At 52.6% G+C, this 22,179-nt stretch overlaps 1 protein-coding gene, 1 non-coding gene and 1 pseudogene across 5 annotated transcripts in view; 2 read left to right on the top strand and 1 right to left on the bottom strand.

Moving 5' to 3' along the window:
- Positions 1 to 19,170, bottom strand: part of LOC136403683 (mitochondrial import inner membrane translocase subunit TIM16) — an 82,497-nt gene extending 63,327 nt beyond the window's left edge. For 3 of the 4 annotated variants that reach the window (XM_066382712.1, XM_066382710.1, XM_066382711.1), the window contains exons 1-6: positions 18,985 to 19,169; positions 15,375 to 15,471; positions 13,681 to 13,755; positions 7,567 to 7,637; positions 6,917 to 7,100; positions 4,611 to 4,687 (exon numbers count right to left, since the gene is read on the bottom strand). In XM_066382712.1, the coding sequence (XP_066238809.1) occupies positions 4,611 to 4,687; positions 6,917 to 7,100; positions 7,567 to 7,637; positions 13,681 to 13,755; positions 15,375 to 15,471; positions 18,985 to 19,044 (564 nt within the window). In that variant the 5' untranslated portion in view covers positions 19,045 to 19,169. Of the gene's footprint in view, positions 1 to 4,610; positions 4,688 to 6,916; positions 7,101 to 7,566; positions 7,638 to 13,680; positions 13,756 to 15,374; positions 15,472 to 18,984 lie in introns of all 4 variants that reach the window. The other variant, XM_066382713.1, reaches the window with a different exon arrangement.
- Positions 19,171 to 20,031: 861 nt separating this feature from the next.
- Positions 20,032 to 20,107, top strand: TRNAV-AAC (transfer RNA valine (anticodon AAC)). Its single transcript has one exon. It is a non-coding gene; the product is annotated as a tRNA-Val (tRNA).
- Positions 20,108 to 21,554: 1,447 nt separating this feature from the next.
- On the top strand, positions 21,555 to 21,642 carry LOC136404578 (small nucleolar RNA U3; annotated as a pseudogene).
- The last annotated feature ends 537 nt before the right edge of the window (positions 21,643 to 22,179 follow it).

Below are 22,179 nucleotides of genomic sequence, written 5' to 3'. Positions count from 1 at the left end.
CAAAAATGTAAATATACTCAACATTACTGAACTGTATACTTAAGTATGCTTAAGTTGGTAAGTTTTATGACGCATTTTTATCACAATGAAAAAACAGCTATCAGTCCACAATAGACATGGAAGAACCAAAAATGCATATTACTAAGTGAAAGAAGCTAATTTGGAAAGGTTACCATTGTATGACTGACTATATGGCATCTGGGAAAAGGCAAATCTTACAGAGAGAACAAAAGACCAGTGGCTGCCAGTGGTTTGGGGACAGGGAGGAAGGGACGACCAGGTGAAGCACAGGGCACTTTGAGGGTGGTAAAACTACACTGTATGATGCTGCAGTGGTAAATACATGGCATTATGCACTTGTCAAAACCCACGGAATGTACACCAGGAATGAACCCTATGGGCTTTCCTTAGTAATAATGTAGCAATCTTGGTTTAATTGTAACAAATGCACACCTGTGCCACATGGAAAGGGGGAGAAGGGATATGGGAACTCTCAGTACTATCTGCTCAAGGTTCTGCGGGGTCCCCCACCTGGGTGCCTGGGATGGAGGGAAAGCAAACAGTCCTCACTGAGTGCTGGACTGTGAAACACTTCAGGTAGTCTCAGGAAACTTCGGAGAGGAACGTGGACCTAAGCTGAACCTTGAAGAACAAACACAACTTGCGCTGGGAAGGGAAAGATATTTGAGGAGGTAGAAAAGCATGAGCAAAGATGCGGAGACATGAGCTTGCTGGCATGTGAAGTGGAGAGGAAGAGATGGCCATGCAAGGAAAGCAGGTGGCAGGAACAGTGGCAGTGGGGAAGCAGAGCTGGACAAGGGAAGGGACAGCCCAGAGATGGCCTTGACAGCCACATCTCCCTGGAAGACCCGTCCCAGGCTTTCCTGACACACCTCAGCAGGATCTGAGGGTCCTTGGGTCCCTCCTGGCAAAGTCTTCCCTGCTACAATTTAGTAAGCACTTGCTAGGTGTCAGGCGGACACCAGGCACAGTCGAGGGATTAGCTCTGAAGCACTCCACCACTCCGCAGCCTCGGGTTCAGAATGCCATTTAGAGACAGAGATCAGACAGCCAAGGAGGACAGCAAGGGACAGAGAAATGCAGAAAAAACAGTGACAGAGACAGAGAGAAAGAGAAAGAAGATAGAGAGAGGCAGAGAGACAAGACACAAAGAGAAATATAAAGCGGGGGCGGGGGACGGACAGAGAGACAGAAGACAGAAAGGACAACTGTAGACAGAACAAGGGAAAGACAGGGCAGCTAGAGACAGAGGATAGGGAGAGACAGGGACACAAGACAGGGAGAAACAGAGATGTGGGACAAGAGAGAGAGACCCACTCCTGGCAGCAAGGGCAACGCATATCTGAGTGGCAGAGCCACCACTGGAGAGCCAGCTGCCTGGATTCAAACACAACTCTATCACTCAGGTGCTCTGTGATGTGGGCAACCCAGAGCCCTTGGCAGGATGAGAATGCTGGCGGAGCTTCTCGAGGGTATGAACAGTCTCGGTACGTAAGCAGTCCCTCAAGTCAGCTGGGCCATCTAACCAGGGTTCAGATTGGGCTCTGGAGGCTGGTCTGGCACTGATGGGGGTTTACAGAGCCTGGACAGAAGAAGTGGCATAGGCTATGAGGGACCACATGTCCCTGCCAGGCTCACAGGGGTACCAGTAGGAAGCTCAGCGGGAGGCCGGCTATCCATGAAGCTAGCGCACCCCCTAGTGGCCGCCTGGAGGAGATGGAAGAACAGCAGGAAGGGACTTGAGTGCGATTAGGCCCAGGCCTTGCAGGGGAATCACTGGACCATGAAGGAAGAGCTGCTCCAAGGCAGGATGGGAGTCAGGCCAGGCACCAGCGAGATCTCCCCAGCAGTGGAGAGATGGAGCTGAGAGGAGGGTGGCTTTGATGGGAAGCACCTTTCAGCTTCCTCCCTCTCTCCCTTCCCCTCCCCAGTGAGCGGCCCTGACCTCACTGTCCCTTGGAAGTCATGCTCACCAGCCTTTAGCCTGAGCAATAGCCATGTGACCACCTTGGCCTCAAGCAGCAGCTTCGTGGGGGCCAGCTGGCTAGTCTTACTTACCTCTCTATTCCCAAAGCTTAGGTCAATGTCTGGAACCTATTGCTTAATGAACCAAATGGGGAAAAAAAAGTTAATAAAGACTAGGAAGTGGGTAAATAAAATAAGCCTGTCAGAGAAAGACAAGTACCATATGACTTCACTTATATGTGAAATCTAATGAACAAAATAAAGTAACAAACAGAAGAGACTCATAGATACAGAGAACAGACCAATAGGTGTCAGAGGGGTGGGGGTTGAGGGGCTGGGTAAGAAAGGTAAAGGTTGATTAAGCAAAAACAAGCAAACAAACAAAAAATACCCTGAAACAAAACAAAACTCATCGACACAGACAACAGTCTGGTTATTATCAGAGGGAAAGGGGGGTGGTGGGAGGTCCAAGAGGGTAAAAGGGGGCTAAATGAGGATGGAAGGAGACTTAAGTGAACACACAATACAATATAAAGATGATCTAGAACTGTACACCTGGAACTTATATAATTTTATTAATCAATACCACCCAATTAAATTCAGTAAATTTTTTTTCAAAAATTTAAAAAACACTAGAAAATGGGGATTCCAAGGCAGAAAAAAATAAGAGTTGGACCTGACCAGGCGGTGGCACAGTGGATAGAGCATTGGACTGGGATATGGAGGACCCAGATTCGAAACCCTGAGGTCGCCAGCTAATCTGGCTTGAGCAAGGGCTCATCAGCCTGAGCGCAGGCTCATCCAGTTTGAGTGTGGGATCATAGACTTGAGCCCAAAGGTTGCTGGATTGAAGCCCAAGGCTGCTGGCTTGAGCCCAAGGTCACTGGCTTGAGCAAGGGGTCACTTGCTCTGCTGTAGTCCTGGTTAAGGCACATATGAGAAAGCAATCAATAAACAACTAAGGAGCTGCAACAAAGAACTGATGCTTCTTATCTCTCTCCCTTCCTGTCTGTCTGTCCTTATCTGTCCTTCTCTCTGTCTTTGTCACACACAAAAATGGTAGGAAATGGGATCCCACCAAGTATGCAGATGGTACATTTTCTCCTGCAGAGGAGTCCTCACCCCACATCCCTTCTGGACCAGCTCCTGTCCCCCATTCCCTCTCCCAGCCCCTGCATTTCCCAGAAGGGCCCCTGCAGCCTCTTTCCTTACCTTCCACTACTTTTCACAAGTGGCTCAGGCCACAATATAACCCAAAAGGTCCTGAAGGCGCTCACATCCCACAGCCGGGCAGACCCTCCCCAGGATTCCCTGCCACCTTCAGGTGGCAGCCCTGGCTTGGCTTCCTTCCTCCCACCAGGCAGCTCCTTCTGTTTCCCTTGCAGGTTCTGATCCTTCCTCCCCGTTCACTCTGCCTCCTTATTCTCATTTCCTTCTCTTCCACTTAGGAGCACTCCAGTCATTCTGCAGGTACCACAGAAACAGACAATGCCCACGCTTCCACCTTGAGCTCAGCAAGCTGCCCAGAGCCCCTGTCCGTGGATTCAAATACTTCCACTTCATGTCTCAGGTACCTTCAACCGAACAGGCCTACAGCTATCCCTGGGAGCATCCCATCCCAGAGGCAAGCTTCTCCTCCAGCCTATATAACCCAGGAGTCAGGCTCCCAACCCCTCACTCCTCTCATCCAGCCCACCACCAGCCTGCAGCTCTCATCCCCAAGTCCGCCCCTCTGCACCACCCCTGGCTGAGGACTTCTCCTCAGAAGCTGTCTCACCTTCACTTTCAGATTGGGGTGCCTTGCAACACTCTGTCCACAAGGCAGCTGTGGGGCTTTCAAAATGCAAATCTGCTCAACTCATACCACAGCCTGCCCCTCCTCCGGCTTTAAACACTCTAGTACTTCTATAGAAACAAGCACAACGCTTGTGCACTTGACTCTGATTTCTGTACCCAGCCCTGCCCGGCCTCTGCACCCAAAGCTGCAGCTCCCAGCACCTCTCTCTGCCTCATGACATGAACCCTTCCTTCAGAATCCCTACCAGAGGCCACTGCTTGAGGCCCAGCCGGGCTCCTCTGACCAGCTCAAGGCACTTCATGTCTCTCACTCAGATCCTGTTCCACAGGTCACGATTACTGTCCATCTGTATGACCCCTTGTCCCACACTGGCCTCCCCCACCCACAGGATTGGGTGAGCATGGGCCCTGGTGTCAGTGAGGACCACGAGGTCTGCTGACTGGGTGCAGGGCTTGGCACAATGCCTTGAGTCTGGATCCTCCTAACAGTTTGGACAAAGCAGCAAGGCAGGGTAGTGAGGCTGCCCAAACTTGGTGATGGGAGCCAAATGGCACAAACCAGGGCCCAGCATGGGGGGCTTTCCTTGGGCCTTCATCTGATAGGGACCCCAGGCCCTGGTATCAAGGGGCTTTGCAGATGTAGATGTGAGCTAGAAGGTGGGAAGGCAGCTGAGGGCGGGGAGGGGCTCAAGAGTGTCCATCCTTGGTACTCGAGTACTCTTCTACTGCATAAAAGCCGCCCAGCCTCAGTCCAGCCCGGCCCCGAGAAGAGCAGGGCACTCAGGACCCCGCGGGCACTTACATGAGCCTCACCGCCGACTGCTTACCTTGCATGTGGTGCTCACCAGGGCTCCGTCCCGGCTCCAAACAGCACCCTGTACCACGTCCCCGTGGGCTACCAGCTCTGCAGAGAAGCAGCCAAGGTCAAGAGGAGCACCAGGGTCCCCACACCCTGCCCTGGGCAATGAGAACACAGGGAAGTAGGTGGGGCCAGCTGGGCTAAGTCCCCAGGGCAGAAGCAGCAGCTGCCAGGGTCTCCTCTCCAGTGGGAAGAGCAAGGGCAGCAGCTTTTCTAGATTCGCTGTCCTATAACCTTATAACCAGGGGCTTCCTCAGGCCCACCATTCTCAGGCCAGGCTCCTACTCTCATACCTTCCAAGGCTCCCTGCTCCTCACCCCCATGGAACTGCTGTGCTGTGTCGAGGAGTCATGAAGCCCTCAGCACAGTGCTGAGCACATGGTAAGGGCCTGAGATGACAATTACAGCTGGGGTGACTCCCTAATGACATCTGCCTGGTGACCACCTCTGCTTCAAGGGTCAGGCTTGTCTCTTTGACTGAGCTAGCAGTAGGGGGCACTGTACCTTATACTTCCCACTCCTTATGGTACAAGATGCCTTCACGGTAGGAACTGGCTTATGCTGTTAGGAGGGGATCCCTGAGACACCTAGCTGTGCTACTAATGGCCCTTGGCTCCAGCCCCAGAGGTGGGAACATCACCGCAGTAAGTTTGGCCCACCCAGGATATTGCATAGCCCTGGGGTGAAGTCTGTCCTTCAACTCTCTGACCCTTGTGTCTTTACCCTAAAAAGGAGACAAGCACGTCAGGGAGAATCTGCAGAACAGACTCAGCGACACTACCCCAGAAAACACCTCGGCTCAGCTGTGAGTCACACGGCAGAGTCATAACCAGTCAAATACTGAGAAGTCTGGCCCAAAGTTGTCATCCTCTATGCATGTTCTGGATATCTGTGCTCCCCCAAATTTCACATGGTGAAACCTTATGCCCACTGTGTTGGAATCTAGAGGTGGAGGCTTTGGGAAGTAATTAGCTCATGTGGGGAAAGCACCCATGAATGGGATTAATGCCCTTATAAAAGAGACCCAGAGAGGCCCTGGCTGGTTGGCTCAGTGGTAGAGCATCAGCCTGGCGTCCAGGAATCCTGGGTTCGATTCCCGGCCAGGGCACACAGGAGAAGCGCCCATCTGCTTCTCCACCCCTCCCCCTCTCCTTCCTCTCTGTCTCTCTCTTCCCCTCCCACAGCCAGGGAAGGCGGCTGAGGGCAGGAGGGGCTCAAGAGTGTCCATCCTTGGTACTCTAGTACTCTTCTACCACGTAAAAGCCGCCCAGCCTCAGTCCAGCCCGGCCCCATTGGAGCAAAGTTGGCCTGGGCGCTGAGGATGGCTCCATGGCCTCTACCTCAGGGACTAGAATGGCTCTGGTTGCAACAGAGCAACGCCCCAGAGGGGCGGAGCATCGCCCCGGTGGGCATGCCAGGTGGACCCCAGTCGGGCACATGCGGAAGTTTGTCTGACTGCCTCTCCGTTTCCAACTTCAGAAAAATACAAAAAAAAAAAAGAGACCCAGAGAGCTGCCTGCTCTTCCAGCATGTGAGAACACAGGGTGAAGACAATGAATCAGGAAGCAGGTTCTCACCAGCACCAAATCAGCTAGCACCTTGATCTCAGACTTCCAGCCTCCAGCACATGAGAAATACATTCCTATCATTTATAAGAAACCCAGTCTATGGGATTTTGTTATAGCAGCCCGAACAAACTGATCCTGGTTGGCAAACTGCAGTGCGCAAGCCACATGTGGCTCTTTGGCCCCTTGAGTGTGGCTCTTCCACAAAATACCACGTGAGGGCGCTACCTATATAGTTTAAGTTAAAAAAAAGTTGGCTCTCAAAAGAAATTTCATTCGTTGTACTGTTGATATTTGGCTTTGTTGACTAATGAGTTTGCCGACCACTGAACTAAGACAATCTATACTGGGAAAATGAGCGAAGCATGGTGAGGTGGGGATGGGATGGGGCTAGAAGAGAGCAAACCCTCATCTCCAGGTAGTCAATAGCTTGTTTCCAAAACCGAAACAACTCAACAATTTAAGAAACGACAGTATGAGGAAAAATAATTATTCAGACATATGGAGGAAAAGCAGGAAAACAGCTAAGTCAGATGAAAACAGATGCTACAGAAAATGGAGAGGGTGGGGTGTTTATAACTAAGACTTGATTTTATACTGAGTCCACATGAGTTTTTGATACTTTACAACTTATGATATCAAACACCTAAGAAACAGAGGCCTCTCCAGAGGGCTGCCCGGAAAGCGACGAGGCTCGTGCAGTCCGCACCTGTCAGGGGCTGCTGCTGGGCCACATCCCAGACCTTCACGGCCGTGCCTGCCGTGCTCACCAGGATGCCGTCCACGGTGGGGTGGAACTGCAGCACCTCCACCTTGGTGTCTTCAGGGCCCAGCACCAGCCCAGGCCCCGAAGGCAGCGCCTGGCCGGGGGCTGGCAGTCGCCATATTTTTATCTGTGGGAAAGAAGAGCATGTCTGTGAGCCCAGGACAGGGAGGGGCCTCACTGCCTCCAGCCTGCCTTGCCTGCAGCTGTCCCAGGGGTCATGTTTGGGCATGAGACTGTGGGTCCATGTATGCTGGGAGAAAGGAGCAGGACCGGGTGAGCATCACGGGTGTGGTTAAAGGATAGAAGATTACGGGAGCGAGTGAGCCTGGGCTCCGATCCCTCTCCTCCAGGCCTCCCATGCCAATCCAGCCCTGCTGTCCTTAGGCAGTCGAGCAGCAGGACAGCAGATCACAGGCAGGGCTCTGTCACGTGCACAGGAGTACCTGGGAGCTGGTGCAGTCTGTGGAGGAGCTGAAGGGGTAGTGGCGGGGCTGGACTGGAAGGAAGCAGGGCCCCAAAGGCTCAGGGGGCTCAGAAGGCCCCAACTAGGAGTGAGTGAGAAATCAAGCAGCTCTTCCAGTGGCTCCACTCACCGTCCTATCAGCTGAGCCTGTGGCCAGGAGGAAGTCATCAAAGGGAGAGAAGTCCAAGTCTGTGACCAGGTCTGCGGGGAGAGGAATGGCTGACTCAGGCCTGATAAGAACCCATCAGAACATCCTGTTTCCAGCCCTAACTGCTCAAGCCCAGGATTTCAGAGGTAATACCTGTGCTCTGCACATGGCAGTAGGCTCAAAGTCCCAAAAGGAGAGTGCCTCTGCAAACCATGGACAAACGCCACAGGCCTGCAACACATTTCCCCAAGAGCCTACAGACAAGGTGGCCAAGGGCCTGGCACGGAGAGGTCAGCAGGGCAATGGGCAGGAAACTCCTTAGATTACCAGGCACCTGCACTCACCGAAAATCCAGAGTCCAGCACAGGGCCTGGCTCGAGAATGTGTGAGCGAACACAGTGCTGGCCCCTCTCCAATCACACAAGATTCACAACCCACCCAGCCCGACTGGCCCTCACCACCTTCTCAAGGAGACACACAGGTCATGCAGACACAACGAGGGGTGAGTTGTGCACACAGGGATGACCCCAAGGTCAGGGCAGAGAAGACTTTGGTGAGGAACATGGTGAGCCATGGAGGAGGTGGCGGGGGACGGGAGGAAGGTCATTCCCACATGCCTGACCTAGGAGTTCTCCGCCCCATTACTCCCACCGGGGCCAGGGCTGACTGGTCCAAGCATGGGAGTGCACCTGACCTGCACCCCAGGAGCCAGCTTCTCTCTTAGGGGAATTAAACCTGGAGTGCACCTGGAATGTACCCAGCGACAGGGTACATGAGAGACTGGCCTAGGTGGAGGGCCACCAGCTTGGAGGGAGCTGACAACTCCCATGCCAGGACCCCCCTCAGACCTGGGCACCCAGCTGCTCCTTCGGTTCTGGAAGTTCCCCAGGAATCTCCCAATAAATCTCTTTTTGGCCTAAGCAAGCTGGAATTGGTTTCTGTCCTTTGGAACCAAAGAGCCCGAACTGGCCAGCTCTGTGGGGGGTCAGGGAGGCACAAAGTGAGCTGGAGCCCAGAGGGGAAATGGGGCTGGGGGCAGAGACGAGGCCAGGGCCTGGGTGTTGGGGGGATGTCAGCAGGACGGCCAGGCCTGCATCACCATGGCAAAGAGCAGAGTGGCCACCCTATTCCTGCCTTGCCACAGGGCCGAGCACTGCAGAGGTGAAGAAGAGGGGCTGTATGAGGACAGGCACCTTCTGGGACAGCCTGGACTCCCAGTGAGCCAGGCCCAGGCAGCAGCCAACGTCGGCAGCACGGCACACCAAGGCAATAAGCAGCAGTACTGTGGCCGATCTGAGCGCCTGGCTGTGCTGGAAGCCTGAGTCCTTCACGTGCATTTATCTCCCCAAATCCGCAGTGACCCACCAGGATGGCACTGTGGCATCATCACCCACGTGGAGGACAAGGACACAAAGAGAGAGCTTAAGTAACGTGCCCAGAGCTACCCGGCTAAGAAAGGGTAAAGCCAAGAGCCAGGCCAGGCAGCCCAGCTTCAGAACTTACATCCTCAGCACGTCATCACACTGCCTTTCCCGAACTGGAGAGGACCCCTGGCCCACCCCACAGCCTAGACATGCAGGAAGTCCCTCTAGAGCAGCGGTTCTCAACCTGTGGGTCGCGACCCCGGTGGGGGTCGAACGACCAAAACACAGGGGTCGCCTAAAGCCATCGGAAATAATATTTTATTTAAAAATGTATTGTATAAAAAAATATGTATAATAAATATGTATTTTCTGATGGTTTTAGGCGACCCCTGTGTTTTGGTCGTTCGACCCCCACAGGGGTCGCGACCCACAGGTTGAGAACTGCTGCTCTAGAGGGTTCCCTGCCCTCCGCTCCACCGGGCTGCTGGGCTGAAGGGCCACTTGGCCTTGAGGCAAGAGGTAGAAGGAGCTCCAAAGGCTGGGCATCTGAAGACAGGGCAGTAACCAGACTCCTTATCACCACTAGCACCTTAGAGGGCACATAGCCCCTGGTGCCCTGAGGGAACTGGAGCTCAGTTACTCCTACAGCAACTTCCCAGCAAGACTGCTCCTGCAGGGAGAGGCTCTGAGCAGCTGGAGCCACAGTGAGGCTATAACCTGCCAACAGAAGTGTGGTCCAGCTCCCGTTTGGAGCCCCCGAGCCACAGGGCATCACCACCTCACAAACATCACTAACGTGGGGCAACTCCCCCGTGAGTAAAAAGCATCTAGAAGCAGGCAGCACAGTGCCTGAGAACAGAGGGTCAGACAGACCTGTGTTCTGGCTGTGCCAAAGCAGCAGTACCAACACTGGCAAGTTCCTAACCTCTCTGAGTCTCAGTTTTCCTGAGAGATGAGTTATTTTACAATATACTTCAAAAAGGTGTGAGAGGCCCTGGCCGGTTGGCTCAGCGGTAGAGCGTCGGCCTGGCGTGCGGGGGACCCGGGTTCGATTCCCGGCCAGGGCACATAGGAGAAGCGCCCATTTGCTTCTCCACCCCCCCCTCCTTCCTCTCTGTCTCTCTCTTCCCCTCCCGCAGCCAAGGCTCCATTGGAGCAAAGATGGCCCGGGCGCTGGGGATGGCTCCTTGGCCTCTGCCCCAGGCACTAGAGTGGCTCTGGTCGCAGCAGAGTGACGCCCCGGAGGGGCAGAGCATCGCCCCCTGGTGGACAGAGCGTCGCCCCCTGGTGGGCGTGCCGGGTGGATCCCGGTCGGGCGCATGCGGGAGTCTGTCTGACTGTCTGTCTCCGTTTCCAGCTTCAGAAAAATACAAAAAAAAAAGGTGTGAGAGCCCTGGCCGGTTGGCTCTGCGGTAGAGCGTCGGCCTGGTGTGTGGGGGACCCGGGTTCAATTCCCGGCCAGGGCACATAGGAGAAGCGCCCATCTGCTTCTCCACCCCCCCCCCCTCCTTCCTCTCTGTCTCTCTCTTCCCCTCCCGCAGCCAAGGCTCCATTGGAGCAAAGATGGCCCGGGCGCTAGGGATGGCTCCTTGGCCTCTGCCCCAGGCGCTAGAGTGACTCTGGTCGCTGCAGAGCGACGCCCCAGAGGGGCAGAGCATCGCCCCCTGGTGGGTGTGCCGGGTGGATCCCAATCGGGCGCATGCGGGAGTCTGTCTGTCTCTCCCCGTTTCCAGCTTCAGAAAAATACAAAAAAAAAAAAAAAAAAAAAAAAAAAGGTGTGAGAGATGAGAAAGCAGTATTCTCATACCCGCTACAACACAAGTAGGTCTCAAAGCATTACACTAAGTGAAAGAGTTCAGATTCGTAAGACTATGTATGGTGTTTTCCATTTATGTGAAATGTTAAAAAAACAACGAATCTATAGAGCAGAGACTGGAAAACATTTTCTGGAAAGGGTTGGGTAGTAAATATTTCAGCCTCTGAGGGCCATTCGGTCTCTGCTCAATGCGGCAGTTGTTGTTGTTGGTGGTTTTTTTTTACAGAGGCAGAGATAGACAGGGACAGACAGACAGGAACAGAGAGAGATGAGAAGCATCAATCATTAGTTTTTTGTTGCGCATTCCAACTTCTTAGTTGTTCATTGATTGCTTTCTCACATGAGCCTTGACCGCGGGCCTTCAGCAGATCGAGTAAACCCTGCTCAAGCCAGCGACCTGGTCCAAGCTGGTGAGCTTTTTTTTGCTCAAGCCAGATGAGCCCACGCTCAGGCTGGCGACCTCAGGGTCTCGAACCTGGGTCCTTCCGCATCCCAGTCCGAAGCTCTATCCACTGCGCCACCACCTGGTCAGGCTCAATGTGGCAGCTGTTGGGGAGAAAGTGGCTCCAGACTGACCACCGATGAAGAGGCACAGCAGCGTCCCAAAACAACAGTTTACAAAGACAGGCAGTAAGCCAGGTTTGCCCACACATAGCCTGGAGACTCTCGATCGCAGCAGCAAAGTACATCAAAGGCTGCCTGAGGTGGCAGTGCCCAAAGTGGAAATGGTTTAAGTGCAAGGGGCATGAGGAATCTTCTAGTGAAATGTTCTAAAACTGCATGGTACTATATTCAACCCTGTAACTTTAATAAAAGTCATCGAATTCTTCACTTAAAACAGGTAATGTTAATGATACGTAAATGAGGCCCTGGCCAGGTTACTTGGCTGGTTGGAGCATCGTTTGATATGCCAAGTTTGCAGATCAGATACATAAATAAGTGGAACAAATTCAATATTTCTCTCTCAGTCTCTCCCTTTCTCTTAAAAAAATATGTATACAGTATCCTGATAAAGTTGTAAAAAGCTTTAAAAAAGGATTAGAGGACAACTGAAGAAAAAGGACACAGAGAGGTCTCCATCAATCTTCATTACTGTTATATTTTATTAACTGCCATCATCAGGCAGGACTTCTACATTGAGCTGCACACCCAGAACAGGTCAAAGATCAGCCCGTTCTCTTACCTGAGGCCACCCAACAGACAGCCAGGAATGCAGGCCGGAGGGGCTGGGCCCAGAGCTGCCAAAGCTAGACAGGGAAAGAGGAGGCAGCAGACTCTACCCCAGGACAATGAACTATTTCCTAAAAGCAGGCAGGCTGCCAGCAAATTGCTGGGAGCCCCCAGAACTTGCAGTAGCTGACAAAAACTCTTTGTGAAGGTCCATCTCTGGCCCTGCAGCCCAGCCCGCCTCCTCCTTTGAAGGCACTGAGAAGCTTAGCTGGGGAGGAGGCCTGGTGGCAAGGGACGGTCTCCCAGCATCCAGGAGAGGACACAGGGCTGAGAACCACATAGGGCCTCATCTGTGGTTACACAGAGAGAAATATTGAATTTGCTGTTCCACTTATTTATGTGATCATTGGTCGATTCTTCTATGTGCCCTGACTGGGTACCTAATCGATCCGGAATGCTAAGGTTGCTAGTTCAAAACCCAGGGCTTGCCCAGTCAAGGCACGTATTAGAAGCAACTAATTATTAAAAAAAAAAAAAGCCTGACTGTGGTGGCGCAGTGGATAAAGCGTCGACCTGGAAATGCTGAGGTCACCGGTTCGGGGCTCTGGGCTTGCCTGGTCAAGGCACATGTGCAGGTTGATGCTTCCTGCTCCTCCCCCACTTCTCTCTCTCTCTCTCTCTCCCCCCCCTCCTTTCTAAAATGAATAAATAAAAAAAATTAAAAAAAAAAAAATAAAAAAAAAAAAAAAAAAAAAAAATTTTGATTTAAAAAAAAAAAAAAAAAAAAAAAAAAAAAAAGAAGCAACTAACTACTCAGAGTTGATACTTCCCACTCCTCCCCCCTTTTCTCTCTCCCCTCTCTAAAATCAATAAAATAAACTCTTTTTTTTTTTTTTTTTAGAGAGGAGAGAGACAGAGAGGGAGAGAGAGACAGAAAGAGAGAGGGGGGAGGAACTGGAAGCATCAACTCCCATATGTGCCTTGACCAGGCAAGCCCAGGGTTTTGAACCGGCGGCCTCAGCATTTCCAGGTCGACGCTTTATCCACTGCGCCACCACAGGTCAGGCCAAAATAAACTCTTAAAAGAAGAACCACACAGGCTGACCAGGCGGTGGCGCAGTGGACAGAGTGTCAGACTGGGGTGCCGAGGACCCAGGTTTGAGACACCGAGGTCGCCAGCTTGAGCGCGGGTTCATCTGGTTTTAGCAAAAAGCTCACCAGCTTGGACCCAAGGTCGCTGGCTCTAGCAAGGGGTTACTCGGTCTGCTGAAGGCCTGCGATCAAGGCACATATAAGAAAGCAATCAATGAACAACTAAGGTGTTGCAATGCACAACAAAAAACTAATGATTGATGCTCTCATCTCTCCGTTCCTATCTGTCTGTCCCTATCTGTCCCTCTCTCTGACTCTCTCTCTATCTCTATAAAAAAAAAAAAAAGAACCACACAGAGTTGAGTTCTCTGCAGTAACAGGGAGCCAGCATTAGCAATGAAGACTGGTGTAGGCTGGTATATATCCCCCTTCCTCCCAGCTTGACCACCTGGAGCACCAAGCTTCCCTCCTGTCTGCTCCGCCCCAGATTCTCTACCTAGCCTTCCAAGCTGGACCCCACCTGTCACAAGGCACAGTGAGGACAACAGGAGAAACCTGGCAAACCACAGGCCTGTAAGACCACGTGAGTATGAATCCCTAGCCCCAGAAAAGGAGGGCCAAGTTCCAGGCTTCCCGGGTCCATCCCCCACTTACCAGAATGGCAGCCCAGGTAGGTCACGTGTCTCTTGTCTTCTCCCTGGCCTTCCAGAGGCACGATGCCCAGCACACCTGCCAAATAAACACAAGGCTCTATTTTGGTCTAATGGGGACCATACCTCCCAGCCTATGACTCCCAAGGACACAAGCCCCAAAAGCTCAGCCCTGGACACAGTCATTGGCCCAGGTACTTGCCTCACACAAGAACCTTCTGTGACACTAGAGGGTGTAAAAGATACTGGGTTGGCTCACTGGTAGAGCATTGGCCCGGTGTGTGGATGTCTCGGGTTCGATTCCCAGTCAGGGCACATGGAAGAAGTATGCATCTGCTTCTCTACCCCTCCCTCTCTCGTTTCTCTCTCTATATATATATATACATATACCATATATATACATATATATTTATACATATACATACATATACACACACATTTATATATGTATATATATCTTTTCCTCCTCTCCCGCAGCCATGACTCGACTTGATGGAGCAAGTTGGCCCCAGGCACTAAGGATGGCACCATGGCCTCCGCCTCAGGCGGTAAAAAAAATGGCTCCAGTTGCAATGGAGTAAGGGCCCCAGATGGGCAGAGCATCGTCCCCTAGTGGGCTTGCCGGGTGAATCCCAGTCTGGGCATGCAGGAGTCTGTCTCTCTGCCTTCCTGCCTCTCACTTAAAAAAAAAAAGACTGAGGAAAGAGACTCTTTCTGGCACTGTGGGTCATAAGGTGCCAGCAGCTGTCACTTTACTAGATTTGCCTGGAAAAAAAAGCCATCACCTTAAGGCAGGAGAGAGAAAAGCCAGGGCCAACAGCATGTATGAGCCTCTGAATATAGCTCAGCCTGAAGCCCCTGGATTTCTTAGATATACGAGCCAAAAAGATGCTATCTTTGGCCTGACCAGGCAGTGGCACAGTGTATACAGCATCAGCCTGGGATGCTGAGGATCCAGGTCTGAAACCACAAGGTCGTTGGCTTCAGTGTGGGATCAAAGACATGACCCCCATGGTCGCTGGCTTAACCCACAAAGGTTGCTAGCTTGAAGCCCAAGGTTGCTGGCTTGAGCCCAAGGTCGCTGGCTTGAGCAAGGGGTTACTCAGTCAGCTACAGCCCCCTGGTCAAGGCACATGTGGGAAATTAATCAATGAACAACTAAGGAGACTAAGCAGCCGCAAAGAAGAATTGATGCTTCTCATCTCTCCCCCTTCTTGTCTGTCTGTCTCTCTCTGTTTTGCTAAGAAAAAAAAAAAAAAAAAAAAAAGATATTTTTGCTTAAGTCTGTTTGAGGTTTGAGTTATCACTGGCAACCAAAAGAGTCCCAACTAACACAGGAGCTTTATAAATTTTTGTATTTCTATTGATCCCAGCTACCCCTAAGCCCCCAGACAAGGAGTGAATAGCATATGGGGACAACTGAAAACTAAGGCGACAGCCTCCTCCCCACCCTCCTGACCATGCTCTTTAAGACCTCAGCTAACGAGGTTTATACAAAGTATACACTGACATTCTAACCAAAACCAACCTGATTAAGGCATGGTGACCAGTTTGCAGGGATCTGAGACCCTGCAAGATGCTGACCTCTGAGCTCCAAGAGGCCCCTCCAAACCTCTAGTCTGCAATGAGTCTACCCTTCTGTTCAACCTTATTTGGATGACAATGTCTGAATCTCCACACCTAAGTCCACTTCCCTACCTGTACGGTCAGAGTTGAATGCAATCAAGCTGCAGCTGGATTTGATATGGTTCCCATAAGAGGGGATCGTTCCTGCTCGAATGTCAATGATCCAGGCCTAAAAATAAAGAAAAAGAACCCTTAAGACCAGGGCTTTGCAAGTGCCTAAAACAAGACGCATCCCTTAAAAAAAATTTTTTATTGCCCTAGCCGGTTGGCTCAGTGGTAGAGCGTCGGCCTGGAGTGCAGAAGTCCCGGGTTTGATTCCCGGCCAGGGCACACAGGAGAAGCGCCCATCCCTCCCCCTCTCCTTCCTGTCTGTCTCTTTCTTCCCCTCCCGCAGCCGAGGCTCTATTGGATGCCTGGGCACTGAGGATGGCTCCATGGCCTCTACCTCAGGCACTAGAATGGCTCTGGTTGCAACAGAGCAACGCCCCCCGGTGGGCACAGCGTTGCCCCCTGGTGGGCAGAGCGTCGTCCCCTGGTGGGCGTGCCAGGTGGATCCTGGTCGGGCGCATGCGGGAGTCTGTCTGACTGTCTCTCCCCGTTTCCAGCTTCAGAAAAATACAAAAAAAAAAATTTTTTTTAATTTATTCATTTTAAGAGAAGAGAGAGAGAGTGAGAGAGAAAGAGAAGGGGGGGGAGGAGCAGGAAGCATCAACTCCCATATGTGCCTTGACCGGGCAGGCCCAGGGTTTTGAACCGGCAACCTCAGCATTCCAGGTCGACGCTTTATCCACTGCGCCACCACAGGTCAGGCCAAGATGCATCCCTTTAGATCAAGCCCTGACCTATTTGTGTAGTTCCTTATAAAATGTTAGTGTTCTTGAAAGGATAGTCGAAGTCATAAAACGTCCAGATTTGCTTATTAAATCAGTTCTCCAATAAGGGAGAGGAAGCTTCATTCAGCTCAGGCTGAATGAAGTCAAAGGGCTAGTTGGGCAGCTGTTCACCCACTTGTGTGCATTCTTTTTTGTGTGTGTATGTGACAGAAGAGGGAAAGAGGGGAAAAGATAGGGACAGACAGGAAGGGAAAGAGATGAGAAGCATCAATTCTTCGTTGCAGCTCCTTCGTTGTTCATTGATTGCTTTCTCATATGTGGCTTGACTAAGAGGATACAGCAGAGCAGAGTGACACCTTGCTCAAGCCAGCAACCTTGGACTCAAGCCAGTGACCTTGGACTCAAGCCAGTGACCTTGGGCTCAAGCCAGTGACCTTGGACTTCAAGCCAGAGACCTTTGGGCTCAAGCCAACAACCGTAGGGTCCCATCTGTGATCCCACGCTCAAGCTGGCAAGCCTGCACTCAAGCCAGCAACCTCAGGGTTTTGAACCTGGGTCCTCTGTGTCCCAGTCTGATGCTTTATCCACTATGCCACAGCCTGGTCAGGCTACATTGTGTCTTTTAAAAGTGACAGAAGCATATCTGACCTGTGGTAGCACAGTGGATAAAGCGTCGACCTGGAAATACTGAGGTCGCCAGTTCGAAACCCTGGGCTTGCCTGGTCAAGGCACATATGGGAGTTGATATTTCCAGCTCCTCCCCCTTTCTCTCTCTCTGTCTCGTCTCTCCTCTCTCTCTCTCTCTCTCTCTCTCTCTCTCTCTGTCTCTCCCTCTCCTCTCTAAAATGAATAAATAAAAAAATAAAAAAAAAGTGACAGAAGCATTGAAAGGAGAAGCCAACACATTGAGCGAGGACAGATTCAACTTCCTCAACTGTACTACTGCTTAAGACCTCCACCTGAGTCCCGGGGTCTCCTCCAAACACCAGGAGAAACCGAAGCCTAAAGAAGGGTAAAATCAAGGCCTTTCCAAGAAACCCCACAGATGAGTGAATGACACACAGCCATGAAAAGATAATAATGTTAACATCCCCCATACCTGGAGAAGCAGAGGAGCACTTTTTCTGAAACTAAGATCAGCAAGGTCTACATGTTGTTTTCTGTTACTATCAAAGCGTATTTCCTGCCACCCAACAATTAAGCACTCACATTTCCCAGCCCACCCACTCACACTGATCCAGAAACCACCTCCACCACTTAAGTTTCATTCTCTGTGTTCACTTATCTCGGATAGAACATTATCATCATCATTTTCCCTTCCTGATTCATGTTTATGGTACAACAGTAACAGGAAATAGCTTTAAAAGAAGAAGAGATCACCTGTTCTCCCAATCTCCCTAACATAAACGATTTTAAATTCTCTCTGTAATCCATGTTTCTATGCCTGTCTATTTACCTTGCTGGACTGAGAACCACATAGAAACAAGCCTCAGGTCCTCTCAAGGACACTTCAACCACTCCAAGCATACTTACTGCACTCAGAGAAATGATCTCAATGCAAATATGAGCAACTCTCCCCCCACCCCACCCCATCTCCTTTCCTTGCTGCTCACTGCACTCAGAATTAAAGCCAACTTCTTCCTGTGGCCGTGAGATTCTGCAAGATCACTGTGGACTCATTCATTGGACACGGTGCTTCCCCATCACTACCTTTCATCCACCATGGCCCACTTTCCGTTCCTCCACCAGGCACTTTCCCACCCCGCTCTTCTTCTAGCTGGCTGCTTCTCACCCTTCTGGCCTCAGCTTAAATGCCACTTCCTTCCAGCAGCCTGCCCTGACCACCCTGGTGAGATTAATCCCACCTCACTATCCATCTCCATCCCAGCACCTTGTCCCTGTTATTGAGGGCATTTATTAAAACTTGCAATGCCCGTGCATGCCTATCTGCTTGCAATGCCCGTGCATGCCTCCCTCGTAAAGCTGCAAGTACCACAGAGGAAGGAAAGTACTGTTCGCTTCACTACTGTGGCTGTAGCAGCTGGACACAGCACATGGGAAGTGCATGCAGAGAGAACACCGTCCAGAGGATGAAAACAGGGCTTCTTCCCCAGGCTGCACCGATGTGCGTTGGCCCCTGATAAAATCACTAGACAGGGTCAGTTCCTAGGCTCACTTACTGGAGGACACTCCCAGGCCCTCCAAATCACACGGGGAGCGGCTGACCAGGGATAGCACACTCCTCTTCAGGCCGGCTGCCTTTCAGGGGCCCGAGGAGCCCCCCATTACTCTGGGCTCCACTTCCTCAGGCTTCCCCAGGCCCCACCCAACCCCTACAGCATCTCCCCGAGTAAGGGAAGAGCTTGCGCCAGCCGCGAGAGGAAGTGCCGGCGGAAACCCGGGGGAGAGGCGAGCTTCTGGACGAGCGGCTCCCCCACGCCAGCTGACACCGCCGGACTCGCCAAGGCCCGGGGCAGAAAGCGGCATCTTCTCCCACACCCCAGCCCCGGCAAGAGCGATCGGAGCAGCAGGGAGAAGGAGCCGGCGCCCGCAGCGGTGGAGCCGCGGCTCCCCTGCGAGGCCGACCGGAAGCAGGCAGCCTCGCGGGCTCCAGGCCTCGGCGGGCCGGGTGGGCTGCGCCACCTCAGGGGTCCTGGAGCCAGACGGGCGGGCCGACCAACCGCGGGGCTAAGCGCGCGGCCAGAGAGCGTCGCCTGCCGGACGGCGACGGGGCGGCCCGAACGTCGATCCCGGACCTGAAGGGGTCGCCCTGGGACAGACGGACTCCGGGATCCGCGCGTGGGGTCCGGGGAGGGGAAAGGAAAGCGGGACCCACGGGCCAAGCTCACCTCACGGCGCGGCAGCCGGACCTCTGTGTGCCTGAACTTGGACACCTTGAAGCGGCTCATGGCGGCTAGGACGGCGGCGAGCCCGTCTTCCAAGACCAGGGCGTCGGCTCTCAGGTGCACCGCGAACAGCCGCGACGCCCGCAATCTCCGGCTCCTCCCGCGGGCTCCGGCCCCACCCGCGGCCCACCGCCCTCGACCACGCCCCGACACACCCCGGCCAATCGCAGGCCGCTCCGGCCCTCTGGGCGCAGACCCTGGCTCCTCTCCCTCCGCGCGCTCGCCGTCGGCCCCGCCCCCCAGCCAATCGCTGCTCCATCGCCCTGCGAAGCCAGGCGGGGTTGGCGAAGGAGCCAGCGACGCGAGTGAGGGGGTCACGTGCAGTGTGCTGTCCGCCCGCGGCCGAGCGGTGCGTGCGTGGGGGCTAGGGGCATCCGCTGAGATTTTGTATGCAGGGATTTACCCGGCCGCCCGAGGCTTTCCGGGAGTGGGGGGGGGGGGGGCACTGCGCCCTTCCTGAGGAGGAGAGGTGAACGGGAATGAGCCAGCTCTCTTTTAGGGACAGGGAACGCAGTCGTGGAGAGAGGGGCCACTGGTCCAGGTCGCAATAGTGCATGGCATATTGAATGCACTATGCATAGTGCATGCATAGTGAATGGAAGCGGGGGAACGCAAGCCCAGGTCTGACGCAAATCCTTGTCCGTGAGGTCTACTCCGAAGTCTCTAGTACATCTCACCCACCCTGCTTGGGCCAGGTGGTGTCTGCGGGAAGGGTGGAGCTTTCAGCATCCCGTTACTTGGCTATATCTTGGCTGCAGGACTTGGGCACGCCGTGAGGCAGGACTCCTCTGAGGAAATAAGTTTATCATTTACAGTAAGCTGAAAGGGCGAAAGATAAGGGCCATGGAGAATGCATTAAATAGCAAATATGCCCTACCTGCGCTGCTTGCTTAGTCCAGGGGCAACTCAGCAGAAAAGAGAGTGGGTTCATTTCACTTGGGGCCTTTACTTGCACAAGAATTTCTCGTCCTTTAAAAATTGACTCCCTGAGCCCTGGCCGGTTGGCTCAGTGGTAGAGCGTCGGCCTAACGTGCGGAGGGCCCAGGTTCGATTCCCGGCCAGGGCACACAGGAGAAGTGCCCATTTGCTTCTCCACCCCTCCGCCGCGCTTTCCTCTCTGTCTCTCTCTTCCCCTCCCGTAGCCAAGGCTCCATTGGAGCAAAGATGGCCCGGGCGCTGGGGATGGCTCCTTGGCCTCTGCCCCAGGCGCTAGAGTGGCTCTGGTCGCAACATGGCGACGCCCAGGATGGGCAGAGCATCGCCCCCTGGTGGGCAGAGCATCGCCCCTGGTGGGCGTGCCGGGTGGATCCCGGTCGGGCGCATGCGGGAGTCTGTCTGACTGTCTCTCCCTGTTTCCAGCTTCAGAAAAATGAAAAGAAAAAAAAAATTGACTCCCTGAGCCTGCCAGGCGGTTACTCAATGGATAGAACTTCAGACTGGGATGCAGAGGACCCAGGTTCGAAACCCTGAGATAGCCAGCTTGAGCGCAGGCTAATCTGGCTTGAGCGAGGGCTCACCAACATGAGTGTGGGGTCGCTGGCTTGAGTGTGGGATCATAGACATGACCCCATGGTTGCTGGCTTGAAGATCAAGGTTGCTGGCTTGAGCATGGGGTCACTTGTTCTGCTGTAGCCCCCATCAAGGCACATATGAGAAAGCAATCAATGAACAACTAAGGAGGTACACCAACAAAAAATTAATGCTTGGCCCTGGCCGGTTGGCTCAGTGGTAGAGCGTCGGCCTGGCGTGCAGAAGTCCCGGGTTCGATTCCCGACCAGGGCACACAGGAGAAGCGCCCATCTGCTTTTCCACCCCTCCCCCTCTCCTTCCTTTCTGTCTCTCTCTTCCCCTCCCGCAGCCGAGGCTCCATTGGAGCAAAGATGGCCCAGTCACTGGGGATGGCTCCTTGGCCTCTGCCCCAGGCGCTAGAGTGGCTCTGGTCACGACAGAGCGACGCCCCGGAGGGGCAGAGCATTGCCCCCTGGTGGGCAGAGCATCGCCCTTGGTGGGCTTGCCCGGTGGATCCCGGTCGGGCGCATGCGGGAGTCTGTCTGACTGTCTCTCCCTGTTTCCAGCTTCAGAAAAATACAAAAAAAAAAAAAAAAAAAATTAATGCTTGTCATCCTCCCTTCCTGTCTGTCTGTACCTATTTGTCCCTCTCTCTGTCTCTGTCACCAAAAAAAAAAAAAAAAAATTGACTCCGTGATCCCATATTTCTGTCTGAAAACAGACGAAACACCTGTTCAAGCGTGTCTGAAAAATGGACTTTGATCTGAGGAATGTGAATAATTGGTTGGAAGCGCCATTCCTTGAAAATCCTCTTTGCATGGCCTGCCACAGGCAAAGAAAGCTTCAGAGAGGTAGGCTGTGCACGGGGTGATTCTGAAAGCTTGGCCTGGCGACGGGCACAGATGGAGGCCAAAATGCAAGTTCTCTTTTCAGTTGAGTGAGGACAAAGAGGCAATTTACCAGTGAGTTAAGAGTAATGTTCTCCATAAACTAAAAATAAGTCAAAGACTATACTTTCAGGGATCATTTCTAGAGTTTGTTACTAAAAATAGGTCAGTATTGTTGATTAAAGCCTAGAATTTGGAATTCTGAGCAGCCTGGTAGCCACTAGAGTACAGCTTTCTAATGGTACATACTCTTCAGACTTGAATTCCAGCAGCTTTGGAAAAGGCACCATTTTAAAAAGACTTTATTCATTTTACAAGAGAGAGAGAGAGGTGGGGAGAAGCAGGAAGTACCAACTCCCGTATGTGCCTTGACCAGGCAAGCCCAGGGTTTCAAACTGTCTACTGCGTTCCACCTCAATGATTTATCCACTGAGCCACCACAGGTCAGGCTGAAAAGGCACCATTTTTCTTTTCCTTCTTTTTTTCTTTTTCTTTCTTTCTTTCTTTCTTTCTTTTTTTATTTGTTTATTTTGGACAGAGACAGAGTCAGAGGGATAGATAGGGACAGACAGGAGGGGAGAGAGATGAGAAGCATCAGTTTTTCGTTGTGGCACTTTAGTTCATTGATTGCTTTCTCATATGTGCCTTGACCAGGGAGCTACAGCAGACCGAGTAACCCCTTGCTTAAGCCAGCGACCTTGGGTCCAAGCTGGTGAGCTTTGTTCAAGCCAGATGAGCCCGT

The sequence above is a fragment of the Saccopteryx leptura genome, chromosome 4, assembly GCF_036850995.1.
Source record: "Saccopteryx leptura isolate mSacLep1 chromosome 4, mSacLep1_pri_phased_curated, whole genome shotgun sequence".
Classification (NCBI taxonomy): domain Eukaryota; kingdom Metazoa; phylum Chordata; class Mammalia; order Chiroptera; family Emballonuridae; genus Saccopteryx; species Saccopteryx leptura.
The sequence above is the reverse complement of the archived record's forward strand: the minus strand, read 5'-3'. Positions and strand labels throughout refer to the sequence as shown.